Genomic DNA, 20,993 nt, shown 5'->3' on the forward strand with positions numbered 1-20,993 from the left:
ATCGAATAAGGAATTCAAATATGGCATTTACAGAGTTTTTAAAGATGTCAAAAAAAATTATTTATGGGCATCAACTATTTTTAAGTCTTTTTCATGGCAAAAAGAGCTTAAATCACCTAGAAACATGTATTTTAAGGGCTTTAAATCAACTGGATTTCTGGATTTGAGCATAAACCTTATTAATTACAGTGATTAACATGCTTTTTCATCGAATTCATGGAAATTTATTGAAAACATCGAATATAGCTAATATGGCAATTTTACTGGGAAAATCAATAAAAAGATTAAACATGCATCCTAAATCATACGAATTCGGCAATAAAGACAATCATGGCATAAAAATTAATGGCAAATCAAAGAAATAAAATATTGATGGTCCTCAGAATTACCGGTCTGAATCCTTGGTTCGTTTGTTGGCGAAGTGGATGCGGAATCCAACTTCGAATCCGTGCAGATGTTGCGATCTTAGAGAATTAACTCGTATTATTTTTTTAGGACCGAAAGCGATGTTATTGTGTGTGTGTGGTGTGTGATTTTCGGCTATAACTATTATAGGGGAAGGGGCCGAATTTTACTATCTAATTTCTAGGTTTTGTGTGCCACCTCTTGTCAGGCTGGCTTAAGGCTTTATTTATAGGGGAATGGTTGACCTAGGGTTAGTTTAGAGTCTTCTAGGGTTTAAACTGCTAAGAGATATGCAATGATGTATTAGGATTAGTTTTAAACTCTATTTAATTAATTTTTCCTTTTAATTTTCGGATTTGGACTTGCTAGCTAATTAAAAAGGTGCTAAAAGTCAATTTTGATGCCTAAAAGTGTCAAAAAGGCTACTAAGACCATATAGGTTTGGTCATGGTCAGTTTCGGTCCGTAAAACTTGCAAATTGGCCCATACACTTCTAAGACATTGCAATGAGTCCAATTTATGGATTTAGATTACAATCTCTTGGGATTTCTATGGGCTATTTACGCCTAATTGCGTTTTAATCCTCCAAGTTTGCAGCTATGCATAGATTACGCCTGCTTAGATTCCTGCAAGCAAATCAAAATCTCGTAACCCGGACAAATTTCTTTGGAAATCATCATTGGACGCTTTAGTTCCTTATCACTTTTTACATGTCCGAAAAATAGGTGTTTACACCTGCATAGGAAGTTGATGCCGTTGATGAACCAACAGCTAACTCGGTCCTTCTCCGATGAGGAGATTCGTAAAGCAGCTTTCTCAATTGGCCTTAATAAAGCCTCGGGTCAAGACGGTATGACAAGTTTGTTTTTCCAATCCAACTGGAATGCTGATAAAAATGATACTTGTGGTACAGTGAGAGAATTTTTCGCAGGGGGCAGATTACCTTCGGTTTTGAATCACACTACTATTACTCTCATCCCAAAGGTGAAAACGCCTACATCTATGTCCGATCTCAGACCCATCAGTCTATGCCCGGATTTTTATAAGATTATCGCTTGCATCTTAACAAGTAGACTACAGCCTATTATCCCATTGGTAGTTAGTGAGCATCATAGTGCTTTAATCAAAGGTCGTATCATCTCCGATAACATTTTGCTGGCTCACGAGATTATGCATCATCTGAAGACTAGGTCGAGTCGTCATAATTTCTAGTTGGCCCTTAAGTTTGATATGAGTAAGGCTTACGAGCGTGTGGAGTGGGTTTTTATGAAGAGAATTCTAACAAGGTTAGGCTTTCATCATTTGTAAATTAAGTGGATCATGTCCTGCATTATTTCGGTTTCCTACTCCCTCAATTTCAGTGGAGTTCACCATGGCTTTTATCACCCCATCTCGAGGTTTGAGGCAAGATGATCCGCTCTCTCCTTTCCTCTTTATCTTGTGTGCAGAATGCTTCTCTTTGCTTTTGGTGCAGGCAGAAGCTAATAATGAGATTGCAGGAGTCCAAATAGATAGAAGCAGCCCGCGAATCTCCCATTTGCTTTCTGCCGGCGATTCCCTTCTGTTTTTTAAGGCTTCGCAAGAGGAAGCTACTAGAGTTCAGTTTGTGCTTAATCTTTTGTATAAAGCTTCGGGGCAGCTTGTGAATATAGAGAAGTCCTCAATCTTCTTTAGCCGTAATACGCCCCCATATATCCGTTCTCAGATTGCAGGTCTGCTTAGTGTGATTAAAGTGGGTGGTCAGGACAAGTATCTCAGGCTTCCTACCCTTGTTACAAAATCAAAGTGTGAAACCTTCCGAGAACTTTGTGCTAAAGTCAAGCAAAAAGTGTCGGGGTGGAAGGAGAGTTTTATATCATATGGGGGTAGGGAGGTTCTTATTTAAAGCGTGTCCATGGCGGTTCTTATTTCTCTATGTCATGCTTCCTCCTTCCTAAGAGGCTGTGTAAGGAGATTAATAAAATCATCTCCAATTTTTGGTGGGCCAAAAAAACGGAGAAAGACGGATGCATTGGGTGGCTTGGAGTTGGTTGTGTAAGTCGAAGGAGTCGGAAGGTCTTGGCTTCAGAGATCTCAAAAAATTGAATTTGGCGTTTTTGGCCAAGCGAGGGTGGCGCTTTCTAACTCAGCCGGACTTCCTGTTATCGAGAGATTTTAACGGTAAATATTTCCCTGATAATTCTTTTATATAAGCTAAAAACCATTTGAATTGATCATGGGCATGGAAATCGCTTCTCAGAGGTCGAGAAGTGTTGAACCTGGGTGTGAGATGGCAAGTGCCACTACTAGAAAACAGCAGATTAGCGACAGAATTTTCTGACGGACTAAATTTCTGTCGCTAATCTATGCTTTTTACGTCGGAATTTGCGACGGACTCTATGTCCGTCGACATAGGCATTGAAATGTTTGGCGGGAATCTCCCCGCCACTTTTTGCGACGGAATATCTGTCGCTAAAGATGATGGTCGTCGCAAAAAGTGGCGGGGAAGCTCCCGCCAAAAGAAAGTTACCTAAAAATTGCGACGGATAGTATATCTGTCGCTAAATAGCTACGGATTGGTATATCCGTCGCTATTTAGCGACATATATACTATCCGTCGCCAATTGCCCATTAAGTTAAACGCTCCGTTTTAGTTAATGTGGCGACGGATAATTGCTACATTAGCGACGGACCCGTGTCCGTAGCTAATATAGCCCTAATTCAGAAGCATCAGCTTCTCCCTCTTCCTCACTTTTTCATTTTATTAAAACCAAAACTGCCGCCGCTCCTAACCATGCCAACTGTCGTTCAGCCACCGTTTCCCCACCGTCCGATTCTCCAACGCCGGTTTCCATTCGTTTCAGGTAAGTTTTTCTCCATTCTTTTGATTTAATTTACTGGTTTTTATTTTTATTTTTTTAAATTTTCATATGAAAATTATGCAGACTTTTGTCCTCCGATGCCGCCAGTTTTCTCCGCCGCCATTGGTCTGTCGCTGCCGACGAAGACTGCATTGCTCCTCCCCCGGCTGCAAACTTTAGGATTAGGTTGGATTTTTATTTAAGTTAATTAATTTAATTATTATTATAATTATATTTTAATTAGGATATTAATTAAAAAATTATAGGATTTGGTTATATTTAATTTTCAGTTTTTCTAATTTATTTATAATATTAATCTAATTAGCATTTGTTTAGCCGAATTAGGTTATAATTTATATTTTATTAGTTTAGTTTAAGTTATAAATATTTGATAAAGGCTTTTTCTCTCTCCTGCTCTCTCTCAGCGCTTACGCTGTTAGCTCTATGGCGAGGAAAAGGTCAGTGAAATCGACTGTTACAGTGACTCTGGCACCAGATTTTAACCTTAATGGCCCTACTGATTCAAGCTTAGCTGAAGAGTAGGCTGATAAATCAATCGCTGGAGAAAATGGAGTAGTGACAATCATCAAAGATGGATTTGAAGAGATAGATCCAGTTATGGAAGATTTGGGTATGAAAGAAAAAGAAACATATGAGGAAGTCGAGATTGAGGCAAGTGAGATCTCCCCTGAGATTCCACATCCAAAAAAATGGAATGAGCTTTTTTCTGATAATAGAGCTAGAAGTAATAATAGTGAGCTGAAATTTGATCCCCCGTCAGTCAAGGATGGTAAGAGATTTGTGAGTTTTAATTCCAAAGATACAGTCAATGAAGAAGAGAGATGGAAACATGCCATTGTTGGGTGTGTGTATGGAATGTATCCAAAATTTGAAAGGATTGAAACATTTGTTAGAAACAAATGGAATAAAGTTGGGTTAAAAAATGTTACCAGAATCAATGGATCTATGTTTCTGTTTGAATTTGATTCTGAAGAAGGATGCAACAAGGTTCTCGGTGCTGGTCCTTATACGTTTGATTAGAGACATGTGTTGTTGAAGAAATGGCGTCCTCGAATGTCTATGGATCCAAATGCCATTAGATCTGTCCCGATTTGGATTCAGCTACCAGGGCTTCCTTGGGAGTTCTGGACACCCTCTATGCTAAGTAAGATTAGAAGCTTCTGTGGTAAACCATTATATTGTGATCAATGTACTCTTAATCGCACTAAATTGGGATTTGCTAGAGTGTTAGTGGAAATGGAAGCAACAGGTCCTTATCCTGAAGAAGTTGATCTTGAAGATGAGAATGGAAGAGTTTTCAAACAAAGAATTTACTATGAGTGGAAGCCTCTAATTTGTGAAAAATATTGTAGAATGGGGCACTCTCAAGCAAACTGTAGAGTCACTCAAGATTACAGGAAAGTTGCAGGCAAAACTCAGTCTAGAGAACAAAAATCTACCAATCCTGAGGTGGATAAGAAGAATCGGGCTGATATTGAAGGAAAAAACAATGGGATCAGAACTCAAGATGTTGTGGTGTCTGAGATAGTTGTGATGAATACCCCTATTGGAAAGATCAGTCATATGCCAGAGGGAAAAAAGGGAACAAAGGTAACTAATCCTTTTAAGTCTCTTGTTAATTTGCCTGATTGTTTTATTGATGAAAATGTTAAGAGTACTGCCAATGAAAGTAAAGGGAAATATGGATCAGTTGGAGAAGGGAGGAAAACAAGGCTTAACTCCAGGATGTTGGATATAGATAGATGATAGCCATGTGGAATATTAGAGGGATCAATAGCCCTCTAAAGCAATTAGAGATGTATTCTTTGATTGGTAAATACAAGTTAAGTTTGATAGGGATTGTGGAATCTAGAGTTAATGAAAGTTAGATTAATAGAGTTTGGAGTAGTATCTCTAATAAACTTGCTAACTGGGATGTCATTCATAATTATGATATGTCTAGTATGGGTAGGATTTGGATCCTTTTTAATAAAGATTGTCTTGATATTATTGCTATTAAGAAACATAAGAAGTTCATTCATGTTAGCTTTATGATTAAAGATAATATGGTCAATTGTACTATGATATATGGCTCCTATATAGCTAATGACAGGGTGGAGTTATGGGATAATTTGGTCCAGATTAGCCAGAATATTAACACTGGTTGGGTTGTAGTTGGGGACTTTAATGCAGTTATGGATAATTCTAACAGATTAGGAGGGAATGAGATTGATTTACAGGCTGCTCAGGATTTTAAAGAGGGGATTAATAATGCCAATCTTTTTGAGCTAAAGAGAATTGGTAATAATTACACTTGGAATAACAATCAGACAGGAAATGACAGGATCTAGAGGAAGCTAGATTGGTGCTTCATAAATGATGCCTGGATGGAGAGGTGGCCTGATTCTTTTGTTAATATGCTCAATCAAGGGGTATCTGATCATACTCCATTAATCATCACTCTGAAAGACAGCCAGAGAGCTAGAAGAACTCCTTTTAGATTCATTAGTGTGTGGTGTGACAATCCTAACTTTAGATCCATTGTTCAGAATAGATGGGGGAGAAGAGGGAATTGCAGTCAATTCTTTCAGATTGTGCAGAAGCTTAAAGCTTTAAAAAATGACTTCAGAGATTTAAATAAGAAAGTTTATAGTGACATCTCTAAAAGAGTTACTGATATGAAGATTCTGGTGGCTAATCTCCATAATGATATGATTCAAGATCCCTTTAATGTTTGTTTGCATGATGAGGAGAGAGCTTGTGTCAAAAATTTGATTAAGCTCGTGTCTTGGGAGGAGAATATAATGAGACAAAAATCCAGAATGATGTGGATCAATCTAGGGGATCAAAATAATAACTATTTTCATAGAAGTATAAAGCTCAGACAATCTAAGCTGAAAATTATTAGTATGAAGCTGAGAAATGGGACTGTCAGTAATAATTTAGAGGAAATCAAAAATGACATTGTTGGCCATTTTAAGAACTTCCTGGGCAGAGCCAATCTAACTAGGACTTCTGTGGATTTTGACACCCTGAGATATGGTAACACTTTGAGAGAGGAAGATTGTATTAAGTTGAGTTGTGATATTTCTGATGATGATATAAAAAATGCTCTCTTCTTCATTAAAGATGAGAAAGCCCCTGGGCCAGATGGGTATAACAGCAGGTTTTTTAAAAAGAGTTGGGATATAGTGGGTCAAGACATTTGTTGTGCTGTTAAAGATTTCATGAAGAATGGCAGATTATTGAAGCAGATAAACTCTACAAACATTATTCTGATTCCTAAAAAAAATACCCATTCTGATATTGGGGATTACAGGCCCAAAGCCTGCTGCAATGTCCTATACAAAGTCATTTCTAAAATTTTGACTGGGAAAATTGCTAGTGTTATCAGTGATATAATTAGCCAGAATCAGTCTGCTTTTGTGCCTGGGAGAAATATTGGGGATAACATCTTACTGGCTCATGAGATTGTTAGGAGTTATCACAGGAATGACGGGGACTCTTGTGCTCTCAAAGTGGATATCCAAAAAGCCTACGGTTCAGTTAGTTGGGACTACATTGAAGAGATCCTGATGGGTTTTAATTTCCCTAACAGTTTTATTAAGCTTGTTATGACTTGTATAAGGACCCCTATGTATTCTATCATGATCAATGGTGAATCTGAAGGGTGTTTTCCTGGGGGTAGAGGTCTGAGACAAGGGGATCCCATCTCACCCCTTATTTTTGTGCTCTGTATGGAGTACTTAACCAGAATCATGAAGAGGAACATTGATGCTGCTTCGCATTTTATTTTCCATAAGGGGTGCAAGAACATTAGACTGAATCATTTATGCTTTGAAGATGACCTTTTTATCTTCAGTAGTGTTCACATAAAATCTATTGAGATAATAAATAAAGCCTTAGATTTGTTCTCTGAAGCTTCTGGTCTAATCCCTAACCAGAATAAAAATTCAGTCTACTTCAGTTGCAGTTCTAATAGGAGGAAGATGGAAATTTTGAGAAGATTAGGGTTTCAGGAGGGAGTGTTACCTGTGAAATATCTGGGTCTTCCCCTTGTAACCGCCAGATTGTCCAAAAGCCACTGCTTCAGTCTTATCAACAGAATAACTTCCAGAATTTCTAGCCGGGCTTCGAAATCTTTATCTTATGCAGGGAGATTGCAATTGATAAAGTCTGTTTTATGGAGCATGAATGTGTACTGGTGCTCAATGTTTATCATTCCAAAAGCAGTCATCAAGGCAGTGGAGAATACTTGCAGAAACTTTCTCTAGCATGGAGCTAATAATGTTAAAAAAAGAGGGCTTGTTAAGTGGGAAGAAGTCTGCTGTGATAAAAGACAGGGAGGTCTGGGCATTAACTCTTTAAAGATTTGGAATTGTGCAGCTATTTCTAAGCACATATGGGGGATCCTGTCTCATAAACCTTCTATCTGGGCTAATTGGGCCGATGAGAATAAAATTAAAAGAATGAGTTTTTTGGGGATAACTAAGTTGAATGACTGCTTTTGGAGTTGGAGACAAATTCTCAATATTAGGCCAGATTTGCTTAAGTTGTTTGATTATAAGCTTGGTAAAGGGGACAAGTTCTTCTTCTGGCATGATCCTTGGCCTGGTGGCATTTCCATTAAAGATAGATATCCTGAGCTGAACTTCAGAGATGCTGATATTCCTTCTAAAACCAGAGTCAATCAGGTTTGGAGGAACAACTCTTGGAACTTGCCTCCCCCTATTTTTAAAGATGATGCAAATGCTTGGGATTTCATCAGAGAGAATTTCAAAGTAAATAATGATGTTGAGGATCAGGTTAATTGGAAAGCTAATAAAAGTGGCAAGTTCTTTGTCAAAAGTGCTTTTCAGTTGTTATGTGATGATAAAGATAATGTTCCCTGGTTTTCCCTTGTCTGGTTTGCTGGTTTTATTCCTAGACATGCTTTTATTCTGTGGCTTGGTTTAAAATGCAGGATTATGACTAAAGATAGGCTCCTCAGTTGGGGGACCATAAGCTCAGATACTTGCAGCTTATGCAATGATAAAAGTGAAACCATGGATCACCTGTTCTTTGGTTGTGTTTATTCTGATTGTATTTGGAAGGGTGTTCTGGTCTGGCTGGGTATTAGAAGACAGATTAATCCCTGGAGAAGAGAGATAAGCTGGTTTGTGAGAAGAGCCAAGGGGAGATCTGAGATTGCTAAGAAAAGAAGGTTGAGTTTTGCTGCTGCTGTATATTTTATCTGGAGAGCGAGAAATGAAGCTGTGTTTAATAATAATGTCATGAATCCTTTGCAGACTCTTGAAGGGATCAAGTTTGTTGTCAATGCTAGGATGAACTCTTTTTTATAATCTGCTATTCTCTAGGGTTAGTTGTTTTTTGTAGCTTGCTGTTTTTCTGATAGCAGATCTTCTGTTTTTGTTCTAGATATTGCCTCTAGCTAGCTTGTTAGCTTTTGGCTTAGTTTGGATGTTTGGTTTCCCTCCTTGTTTTGGTGGCTGTTTTTAGCCTTGCAATAGAGTTGCAGCTTTTGGTTGTTTGACAAAAAAAAAATTATTTGATAAAGTTAAAATCTCAATAAGTATGTTATAATTATTTAATTATAATAATTAATTTTGTAATTAGTTTATTAATTTAGATTTAATTTAGTTAATTTATTTAAGTTAGATTAATTTTTTTTAGTGTTCATTTTATATTTTGGTAAAGTACTGTATAATTTATATAAATTACATAAGTATCGGATAATTATAATAATTAGTCGTGTGTTAGTTTAGGTTAATAATTGTGAAAATAATAATTTGTATTGTTGTTTGGTTGTTATGAGTTATTAGATAGTAATTAAATTTAAAAATGTATTGTAATTTGTTAGCAGGACTTTCCTGTAAAATGGGTGATGCTCATTTTATAAGGGAAGTGCTGCCAAATTTTTTTTTCAGACATTTAATATCTAATTATATAATAATAAAATATTGAAATTAATTACGTGATATATATGTTTGATAGCCGTCGATTGCTTGTATCGGTCCGAGATTCCACATCTTTTCTGTTGCGGTCAAATTATCTGTTTCGGTACGAGATTATCTGTTGCGGTTCTGCTCTACAACAAGTAAGTACTATTATTTTTTAAATTCTGCTTTTCCTTTAGTAGTTAAATTAGAAATTTCAACCCAATTAAATTGACTTCGATCTTATTCCCATCGAATAAAATCGTAAACCTAGCCGTAGATTTCTCGTCCCGTGTGTGTTCAAGAGATTGAACGACATGGGATTGTACAGTTTGTACAGTTCGCAAAACTGGTCCTCCCGTAACTCGATCACGAAAACCATATATGTCTAATAGCGGTAGAAACTATTCGGTTGTTTTCCAGCGGTCTGTTCTCCGGGTGGATGTATAGTATATGTTTTGTAACGCTTATTCCTCGCGGAATATATAATTAGCGTTACAATGCATATATTAAATATCGCACTGAAGGAGAACGACGACGGAAGGCTGGCGAATATTTTTCTCCGTTTGTATATATCGTGGCCGAGTTAAGGGGTGCCAGTTTTGCGAATGGGATAGGTCCATACCTTTTAATCAGTCAATTACATTGGCTTTGCTATTTTTGAGCAAAAACCCCTCCTAATTATCCGTGCCACATAAATGGATGCAGACGGAAGTTGGATGTATAGGCGGCTCCAGGGCGGGTTGCTATACCCAGGTTTTGACGAGCGCGTACAAGAGTTTGTGAATTTTTCTTTACGCCATCCAGCGTGTATGAGTGGGCCCGAGATTAAATGCCCCTGTCCTAGGACATGATGTAAAAATTCGAGTTACCGAGATGTCGAAACAGTGAAGCTACACATTTTGCAGAAGGGGATTGTGAAAGATTATCAAGTCTGGGTTTTTCATGGGGAGGGAAATGTTTTAAATCCCCGTCCCGTAGCGCAACTACCGGAGTATGACGTTGACATGGAATATGAGGAGGGTGACGAGTTCAGCTCCGTTCAGAGAATGGTTATCGATGCTGCCGGTCCAGAAGTAGTGTTCACGGAGGAAGAACCGAATAATGAAGCTAAACATCTATATGATATGATGCGTGCGGCCGAAGAACCTGTATGCCCCGGTAATAGCAAACACTCTCTCTTGTCTGTAGCTGCTAAAATGTTGGACATCATGTCGACATAGTGGGTCAGTAGCTTTAGTAGATGATGTGACCAAAATTATACAAGAGCTGCTCCCAGGACAACAAGATGCCAAAGAACTTTGCTGAAATAAAGAAGATGGTTAGAGGTCTTGGGTTTTCGGTTAAAGTTATCGATTGTTGTTTCCGCAACTGCATGATTTACTGGGGGGCCAGACGCGGACTTAACGCGATGCAAGATTTGCTATCACGAACGGTGGAAACCGCCCCCTAAAGGAAATTCTGTGAAAAGACGAGTTAATGTCCCTTATAGGAAAATGTTTTATTTTTTTATAACTCCGAGACTACAGAGGTTGTACGCTTCTAAAGCCACCGCCAAGAATACGACGTGGCACGCAGAACACGAGATAGTTGATGGTAAGATGTGTCACCCGTCAGACTCCCCAGCGTGGAAACATTTCAGTGAATTACATACAGAGTTTGCGGAAGAAGTTCGAAATATCATACTAGGCCTGTGTACTGATGGGTTTCAACCATTTGGGGCTTTCTGGCAGCCGTATTCATCATTGCCAGTAATTTTGACACCCTACAATCTCCCTCCATTGATGCGTATGAAAGATGAGTTTATGTTTTTAACTGTTACTGTCCCTGGGCCTCGAAATCCTAAACACTAAATGGATATTTTCCTACAGACGTCGATAGCTGAGCTGAACCAACTGTGGGAATTTGGAGTCCAGACATTCGACGTTCATAGGCAACAGAATTTCTAAATGAAAGCGACACTTATGTGGACAATTAATGATTTTCCCGCTTATTCCATGTTGTCTGGCTGGAGCACATCTGGAAGACTGGCTTGCCCACACTGCATGGAAAATACGGATGCTTTCACGCTTAAAGGGAGTAGAAAACAATTATGGTTTGATTGCCGCAGAAAGTTTTTGCCTCGTGGTCACCTGTACCGTCGTAATACTACTGATTTTCGAAAAGGAAAAAGCGTAAACAAAGTATTCGGACGGCCGAAAACCGGAGAAGAATTATTGGCAGAGGTGGACAGTCTGGGGCGTATGAAGGCATATGAAATTGGGGCTGAGACAAATAATGCGGCGAAGTCGACAGATTATGGTTAGAATAAAAAAAGCATCTTCTGGGATTTGCCATATTGGAAAACGAATCTTATTCGTCACAATCTCGATGTCATGCACATTGAGAAAAACGTATTCGAAAACATTTTCAATACTATACTAAATGTTCCCGAGAAAACAAAAGACCATGCAAAATCTAGAAAAGAGTTAAATGACATATGTGATCGGCCTGAGTTAGCAAAAGATCCAGTTACTGGGAGATTTCCTAAGGCGAAATATGCTTTGGACAGGGACGGAAAAAAGGCTTTACTTGAGTGGATTAAGTTAATAAAGTTTCCAGATGGCTACGCGTCCAACTTGTCCAGATGTGTCGATACAATCGGTCTGAAAATGCAGGGAATGAAAAGTCACGACTGCCACATTTTTATGCAAAGACTTCTGCCAATCGCTCTCCGTCAGCTATTACCGAAGGAAGTGTGGGAGCTTTTAGCAGAGCTGAGTATCTTCTTTCGTGAGTTAACCTCCACTTCTCTAACAGAGAAATATGTAGATCGTATGAGGCTGGAATCCCAAAGATATTGTGCAAGCTGGAACGTATTTTTTCGCCTAGCTTTTGTGACTCCATGGAACATCTACCCGTACATCTACTGTACGAAGCTATGATGGCAGAGCCAGTTCAGTATCGCTGGATGTATCCATTTGAAAGGTAATATTACTGGAGTTTTTCAATTATGTGTATCAGTATATTCACATGTAATGTTTACTAACTGTGGCATGTGGAATCAGATATTTGAGAAAACTGAAGAAAAAAAAAGTCAGTAATAAAGGAAGGGTGGAAGGAAGCATCAGTAGCGGATACTTGAATCAAGAAACCACAAAATTTGCAGCTTATTACTTTTCAGAAGGTGACCCAATGATACTTGAGCGGCTGCAAAGGAATGAAGTTTGTGACATGGAAGTCGACGATGATGTTGACAGACTATCTATTTTCAAGCCGCACGGGCAATCAGTGGGCGCTTGCCGCAAGAGATATCTTGAAGATGCTGAGATTGTTGCTGCCCGGAGATATGTTATGATGAATTGTTCAGAAATTGAAAATTACAGAGAGTAAGCTTTAATACAGTTGTCAATGTAATTAATAATAATGATTCAGCTTCTAATTATTGTTTTCTTCGTAACTAAAGGGTTTTTGAAGGCGAGTTGCGCAGAGGAAACCCTGAAATCAGCACCTCGCAAATTGAAGCGAAGTTCGAGAGTGACTTTGCCTACTGGTTTCAACAATATGTAAATATATTATAAAATATATTTCTATTCTTTAAATAAATAGTGGGCGATTTATAATACACTTTTACGCTACAGGTTCAAGATCCAACTGTCTGTACCAATCCCTTCATTCTTAGTCTCGCTAAAGGACCTCTTAGATCAGTCAGAACATTTAAGGGGTACCGTGTAAATGGATTCAAGTTTCAGACTCAAGCTTATGGGGAGGAACAACTTACGATGAATAGAGGAGTCTGCGTGAAGGGAACTCAATATGTCGATAGCGAAAATGACTTTTACGGAGTTCTAACAGACATAATTGAGTTAGAGTATCCGGCTCTTCCATTGAAGACGACTGTCTTATTTAAATGCGAGTGGTTCGACCCAGCGCAAAATTCTGGCACAATTAGTAACAAAAAATACAACATGGTGCATATTAATAACAGAAAGAGATACAATAAGTATGAACCTTTCATTTTAGCCGAACAGGCCGACCAAGTTCATTACCTGTCATATCCGAGTAAAAGAAGGGATAAATTAAATTGGTGGGCAGTTTGCAAGATAAAGGCGAGATTCGAACTTGACATACACGAGGGGATTATCCCAGCCTTTCAAGATGAGATAGAAGAAAATCCTCTCATTGTTGCAACGGACGACAATCCGACATATTTGGCTGATCAAATTGGAGAAGCTGAAGAAGATGCGTTGTTCGTGCCTCCTGAAGAAGAAACGGAAGTTCATCGCATCCTCATCAGACGAAGATGAAAGCGAAGAACTTTAGTAGTGTAGAGTAAATTTTATGTATTAGATTTTTTTCAATTACAATCAATTGTAGATGACGATATATTAACGCTTAAATTATATTTTTTAATTATATTATTCAAGTGTATACTCGTTGAATTTGAATTTATATTTCTTAGTTTTATGTTTCACGAAATATTGTATAATTTTATTTTTATAATGTGTTGATTGGTTGTGGAACATTTAAAATTGACGTATGTGCATGTATGAGGGGTTGAGGTCGAGGCACAGGCTCAGGCCGAGGCACAGGCCGAGGTAGCGGACGGGGAGACGACCCTATTGCTGCGATGACGACGTTGTTGAGGAGCAGCAGCAGCTGGAGGCCGGAGAAACTGTGCAGCCTCGGCAGCAGCGTGAGCCTGGCGAGCCCCCGGCTATTCTGGACGACCAGGGTAGGGCGAGGGTTCACCCAGACCCTAGCAGGTATGATTACATTTTAGTTCTTAATGTGTGTATTGTAATATGTAATTAATTTATATATAAACTAAATTATGCTTAAAAAATCACAGGACTTTGTTGCTGGACTCAGGGCCGGTTTCTCCGGCTATCAGAGAGATTTTTAGGAAGTGCTGGTTCAAGACTGGCTATACATGGAGCTTTCTGACTGTGGATCAGAGAAATTTATATTTTCAGGAGTTCCGGGTAATTAAATTTAAGTTAATACTTTTAAGTTTTGATTTTTGTGAAAAACTAACTCACAACACATGTTTTTATTGTTTGCAGAAAGAGTTCTGGTGGGATAGGTCTGCCTACAACGACGAGGTCATCAGACAGGTCTTCATGACCCACACAGCCACCCACTACAACGACAACATCCATAAGATGAAGTCCAAAAAGAAGAAGCATAAATCTGTGGGCCAAGAAATCTGGGAGGCCTAGAACGCCTTTTGTGACATAGAGGAGGAGAACAGGAAATCGGAGATAGCCTGGGAAAACCGGATGAGCGAGCCGGCGGGCGCCGGTACTGAACCCGTCTGTCATACCGGGGGATCCCGCTCTGCTCTCAAGCATATGAACGTGATGGTTTGTTTCTAAATTCAGTAAGTAAAATAATGTATTTCCTTTACTTTCGTACTAATTGAATTATGCTTAAAAATGAGGCTAAGGAGCTCGGTCGGAATCCGAGTGCGACGGAGCTGTACACTCGCTTTCACTTCATGAAGGCTGAGAAGAAGCCTGTAGACAAGCGGGCTCAGAACATGACTGTAAGTCCTTATAAATTTATAAATCTATTAATTGTGTTTAGGCTTAAGTGTTGAATATAGTGTACTTGTTAAATATATTAGGATTAAGTGTTTAAGTACATAAGTTGTGTAGACTTGACATTTGTGTACTTAATTAGATTGAAAGTGTTTGTTGATTGGGTTATATATTGTAATTTTCTTGCAGGATTTCCCTGAAAAATGGGTGATGCTCATATTATAAACTGTCGAAATTTCGTTAGAATTCAGGATTACTTTTAATATGTTATGCTTTTATAGTTGTTATAAACTTGAACTTATATGTGTTTTGACTGTTTTGTAGGACGCTATTGCTGAGAGGCTGGCTGCTGCGATGCAGTCGCCGACTGGAGAGGGTAGCTCGACAAGTCCAGCGGAGGTGGATGAGACCCAACTGTTTCTGGACATCGAGGGTGTCAACAAGAAGCACCGCGTGTACGGTCTAGGGTCGGCGAGCAGCATATATGCAGCCCCGAGTAGCAGCAGGGCGCAGCGAGGCAGCTCTTCTAGGTCGACACAGCTGGCGGACGAGGACATCAAGCGCCGTGTGCAGACAGGCATTCAGGAGGGCATGCGAGAGGTTGAGGAGAGGCTAGCGGAGCAAAACCGTCAGCAGCTGGCAGAGTAACGGCGTGAGCACCAGGCAGCGATGGCCCAGCTTATCCGAGAGGAGATTGCAAGGATGATGCCTAATCTTCCTGCGGAGTATCGGCCACAGTTCCCCGCTCCCCCACCAGACCGTGATGACACTACAGATTTGTAGTGTCCTGTTAGATTAGGTTCTGAACGAATTATGTATTTTTTTTCTTTCAGACGACGTTATATGTGTATTTTGATATTTATCTATATATTCAGTGTCAAGTCTCTATTAATTGTGATCCGTAAATGAATTTTAATTACTGTATTTAACAGATTTGAAACGACAGGACAAAATTGCGGAAAAATGGCAAAAATCTGCCGATAAAACTCAAATTGGCGACAGAAATTATGTTTTGGCGACGGACAAACGTGCCAATTTGGAGACACAATTGGCACATTTGGCGACGGATATTGTCCGTCACTAAGTTAATAAAGTTAGCGACAGAAATATCTGTCGCGAAACTCGCCAATTTTATCTCCAAATTGGCACGTTTGGCGACGGATATTTCCGTCGGATTTCTGTCGCCCATTGGTCTCAGCTTTGGTCTCATCTTGAGATCATGTGGCGACGGATTAAGGCAAAATTAGCGACGGATAATCTGTTGCTAATTTTGCCACGTAATTGAAAATTGGTCGCTAACTTGTTTTGCAACCAAATTTTTGTGTTAGCAACGGAAAAGTTTGTCGTTAATGCCCTGTTTTCTAGTAGTGTGCGCTCAATAAGGGAGATTTCCATTCGTCATGACCCATGGCTGCCTATTTCTTATCCGTTCAGGTAGGAGATTGCTTGCCCATTCCAGACCATATGAATAGGGAGATGGATCTCATGAACGATTATGGTAGAAGCTGGATTATGGGCTTAATTAGATCTATCTTTCCCTATTTGGAAGCTGAGGCTACTTGCAGGTTGCCGATCAGTTCTAAGGGAGCTCATGATAAACTCATTTGGCATCATAATGTGGCTGGAAATTTCTCAGTAAAATCAGCGTACCATGCTGCATCTACTGAGGTTAGGTCTCCTCTAGATCTTGGTCAGGGTAATTTGGGGTCTCCGGAGAACATACAGATGTGGAAGCATCTTTGGAGGCTTAATTTACCTTCTAACATCAAGTGTTTTCCCAGGAAATGCCTTAGTAATGGGCTAGCTATTAATAGAAATATTCATAGGCGTATTCAAGGCCATTCAGGTCTATGCCCTCAGTGTAATGAGTTGTAATCGCTATTGCATCTCTCCTTTTTTTTGCCCCTTTGCTGAAGTTGTGTGGATGGGTTCTCCGGTGTATCTTGCGGTTGTTAATGCTTCAAAATCTTCTATGAAGAGCTTCAGGCTGGATTTGGTTAAAGGTAGCAGTAATGGTGAGATTAGAACTTCCATTCTCTTAAAGGTTGTGTGGACTCTTTGGTTTATTTGGTTGTGCAGGAATGACCAGATCTTTAAAGACTTACCATGTGATCCTCCCTCTGTGGTTCAGCGAGCTATCGATCTGCATTAGGAATTGTCTTCGTCGTCAAACTCGGATCAGGGTGTGTTGAATCCAGCTCCGGCGGACCCAACAACCTCAGTTCAGTGGACTCCTCCGAGTATGTCTGCCTATAAGATTAACTTTGATGGAGCTTTCCATAGGCAGTCCTCAATAGGGGTCGGGGCTTGCGTGGTGAGAAATCATTCGGGTCAAGCTATTGCCTCTTCTTCTCGGCATTTCCTCAATGTTCCCTCTCTTGCTCTTGTGGAAGCCATGGCCCTTAGGGAAGCTATTATTCTAGCTAAAAGTCTTCGCCTTAACGATCTATCTTTGAAGGCGATGCAAATGGCATTATCGATGCTATGAAGGGCCTTTCGGTAGTAGACAAAGACTATGATGTTATCATTTAAGATTGTTGTTTCTTGTATTGTGATATTGTGTCACATTCTTTTAATTTTGTCAAGCGCTCTTGCAATTGGGTGGCACATATTGTGGGCAAACAAGCCCTTAGCAATTTTTCTTCTTGTTATAATCCGCTAGCTCAAATGTTATGGCTAGATTCGAGACTTGTTTAAGTCGTTTTTCTTCAATGAAGATTCATCTTTGGTAAAAAAAATGTCACGACCCAAATAATTGAGCCGAGACTGGCGCTAGGGAATGGGAGTGGTAGCTCCGAAACCCGTAGCAAGCCTAAAACCACTATTAATTTTTCGCATTTAAAATTATAATATCATATATAAACCTTTTCAGAAAACTCTTTTAAATAATATAATTGTAGATATTAAAATATCATATTAAAGTTTACATTCAAAACTAACTATTTGAAATCCAAATATCTATCTAATACTGACATCTACTGACTACTGCAGCTCTAGGAACTCATGCTTGTGCAAGTCCAATGACTTCTGGCACAATGGAGATGGTTTGTCTGATCTGACTCTGTCTACCTGCAAACATCAGAGTGAGGGGTCAGTATTTGGGAAAATACTGAGTGAGTTTGCAAGTTACTTATAGTATTATCAAAATATAGCGCTACACGCTTAATACGTATATAACGTATGATATAAGCAAACATTATTAATTTCAAAAGTGTGAGTCCAACTCACTAGATATGGGGACTTCCAGACTACACCGTAGCCGAGTGCACTCTCGTATTGAATTCATAACATATTATGCATAAATATATATATTAATTCTTAATCATAAAGTCAGGAACTCTAGACTGACTCACTAGTGATCATGCAGCCTATTGACATCCAATAGGTAGTTGGTCTCTCCAGACCGCACATCAGACACTTATCTTTAAATCAATGAATACAACAACATTCATACAATCAAATTTATCAAACAAAACATCTTATACGAGCAAATCATATGAATACGAGGTATTAATAACAATACTCATAATATAAGAAAATAACTTTTATATTAATAATACGCGTAAGTAAATTTGCCACTCACAGTGACCGCTATCCAAAACTACATTATCGCCAACCGAATACGTAAGCTCCGTGCATCGTTTGATCTCGTAGCTACTCTAGCTCGACGGCCTGGTAGCTTAACGATATGTCCAGTTCCTATTCAAATCATATATATGTTTAATTCATAAATGTAGACTTAATCTCAAAACCCTAAGTTATAAACTTAGGTTAATATAATCGTATTTTAAATACGATTCTTAACTTTAATATTACTTTAATGCTTAGTCGAGATATTCGCTATATCTTTTATTCATCGATTCTTAAACTTAGGTTCCCTATATCTCAAAATTCTAGTCGAACACGTTATGTTCGATATCCAAATTTCCCGTTTTCGAGGTTTGTAATCCATTTTCAATATCCGACATACTCGAAGTCGAACAACCGGGTCATAATGGGGCAAGAAAATTCCCAAACGAACAAGCATGTTGGCTGTGCGATCGCATAGAGGGCACTGTGTAATACCCCAAAATAATTAATTAGCTAATTGGACCACGTGTCCAATTTTGATTCGCCAGAGTGGCAATATTAGAAGAATTTCTGAAAAGATCAAGTAAATAAGTTTCAAGTAGGTTGGTTTTGGGAAATTAGTTATGCGGAAATCAAGGTTATATTTCAATTCTAAAGTTAGAATTGGAATTAAAAGGAAAAATGTCAAGAAAAGCCCAAAATAAAGTGCAGGGACCAAAGTGGTAATTTAGCCACTTTATGTCGAAAATGGAAATTTATAAATTTTGACGGGAAAATATTAATATTGGGATTCGTATTGTTTATTGGATATAAATAGTACGTATGAAAATTTGTTAAAGGATTAATCAATTTAGTTATGGACTAAATTGAACAAAAGAAAAGTTAAAAAGGATAATTACTAACAACTAAAGAAAACAAGGATTAAAGTGTTCCTTTAGCCATGATATATAAGGATTTCCTTTGAAATGAAGAAATCAGAAAGAAAGAAGAAGAAGGCTCCAGAAAGTGAAAAAAATCGCCGATCGATTTCGTTTCGCCGCCGTTTCTCCGTTCGGCGTCCGTTTCGGACGATTCTCGCGGCAATCTCTTCGGAATTAAATGCTCTACTGATCTTAAGCATCATATCAAGGTAATATTTCGGTTTTTGGTGGTGAAAATGGTGTTTTATAGGCTGTTTTGTTAAGAAATTAAGTTTGAATCGATACGTCAAGAATCAAGTCGTTTTTCATCGTTTTTGTAAGGATTCTTGATAGATTTTGTGTATAAATGAAGTAGGTATGAATTGGTACAATTTGTAGGAGTTTTGGAGCTCCGGAAATGATCCAGGAATGCCGGAAAACGCTGCACATGTCGGTGCACGACGTGCACCAAGGGGGTGCACGACGTGCACCATGAAGGGCACGACGTGCCCTTCACAAAAATTGAAGGGGAACGACGTGCCAAGGTGACACGAAGTGCCCTAACTCGACCCGGATCTCCGTGGGACTTCCGGGAGTGAAAAAGGACCTCCGATAGCTTGATTTGAGTGTGAAACTCAGTGAAATGTTTTGATATAGATATAAAACATTATAAATGAAAATTAACATAATAAATAGTCAAGATAAGTACATCGATTAAGTAAGAATCTGATCAAGAAGTTATCAAAATTGAGAGAAACGAATACGAAACGAAAGGGGTGATAACTTAAATCTATAACCTAGGGTTTTAGGTTTTTAAGGTTCACGTTTATGTATTAAACGTGTATTTGATCTATATGTATCAGACGTGTCAGCAAACGGCGGGGTCAGCCGACGTGGTCTAGCACGGGCATATTATCATATTGACTTCGTTATTGATTGGATAACGGTCACTGTGAGTTGTACTTTTACTTTCATGTATTATATATATTAAAATTATTTTATGAAAATATATATATATTGTTTTCATGCATCGCATTATATACAATTGATTGGATGTTATACGTTTATTTAATTTCTATATGCGAGAACTAGTATGCGATCCGAAGAAACTAGCTACCTATTGGGTGTCAATAGGCTGTGTGATCACCAGTATCGAGTCAGTCTAGTATGTTTGCATTGAGAAATGACTTGACACAGCTGGGAGCTGTTGATGAATATAAAATTACGATTGGGTATATGATTTCGATACGAGAGTGAACTCGGCTACGGTGTAGCCTGGAAGTCCCCGTATCTAGTGGCTGGGCCACCAGCGAGTTGGACTCGCAATTGATATTTACGATTGGGTTGAATGATATATGATTATTCGAGAGATGTGTCGCATGCTAGGATATTAGTTTCGTACGGATCAATTACATGTTTATATGTTTTATATTAATATTTTCTTGAGATGCGATGCTATGTTTCTATATTAATACTGTTAGTAAATGTCAACTCACTCAGTATTTCCCCAAATACTGACCCCTCACCTTTGATGTCTTTCAGGTGCTTAGCTTGTGGACTTAGCTAGAGGCCAATTTTGAAGTCCAGAAGTCAGTTGTATATGTTAGTTTCTGACTTCTGTGAGTGCTGCAGTAGTGGTCCTGTGTCGATAGTATAGTAGCCTAGACAGCAGTTCATTTTGATTGTATATATTAACTGTTGTATTTGTTTTATATGCATTTTGATAGGCTACGTGTTTAGTATATGATCCACGGACCCAGATGCCGGTGTGAGGTTTTGAGACACTAACTGATGTATATAGTACCGCGAGGCCAGTTCGTA

General features: G+C 38.8%; 2 protein-coding genes across 2 annotated transcripts; both read left to right on the plus strand.

Annotated features, from left to right (window-relative positions):
- Positions 1 to 1,777: 1,777 nt before the first annotated feature.
- On the plus strand, positions 1,778 to 2,290 carry LOC126668328 (uncharacterized). Its single transcript, XM_050361534.1, has one exon. The coding sequence runs from the start codon at positions 1,778 to 1,780 to the stop codon at positions 2,288 to 2,290; it is 513 nt and encodes a 170-aa protein (XP_050217491.1).
- Positions 2,291 to 7,532: 5,242 nt separating this feature from the next.
- On the plus strand, positions 7,533 to 8,680 carry LOC126668329 (uncharacterized). The gene is made up of 3 exons (XM_050361535.1): positions 7,533 to 7,592; positions 7,643 to 8,550; positions 8,644 to 8,680. Exons 1-3 carry the CDS (start codon positions 7,533 to 7,535, stop codon positions 8,678 to 8,680), a joined length of 1,005 nt encoding a protein of 334 aa, XP_050217492.1.
- The last annotated feature ends 12,313 nt before the right edge of the window (positions 8,681 to 20,993 follow it).

This window comes from Mercurialis annua, linkage group LG2 (assembly GCF_937616625.2).
Source record: "Mercurialis annua linkage group LG2, ddMerAnnu1.2, whole genome shotgun sequence".
Taxonomy (NCBI): Eukaryota; Viridiplantae; Streptophyta; class Magnoliopsida; order Malpighiales; family Euphorbiaceae; genus Mercurialis; species Mercurialis annua.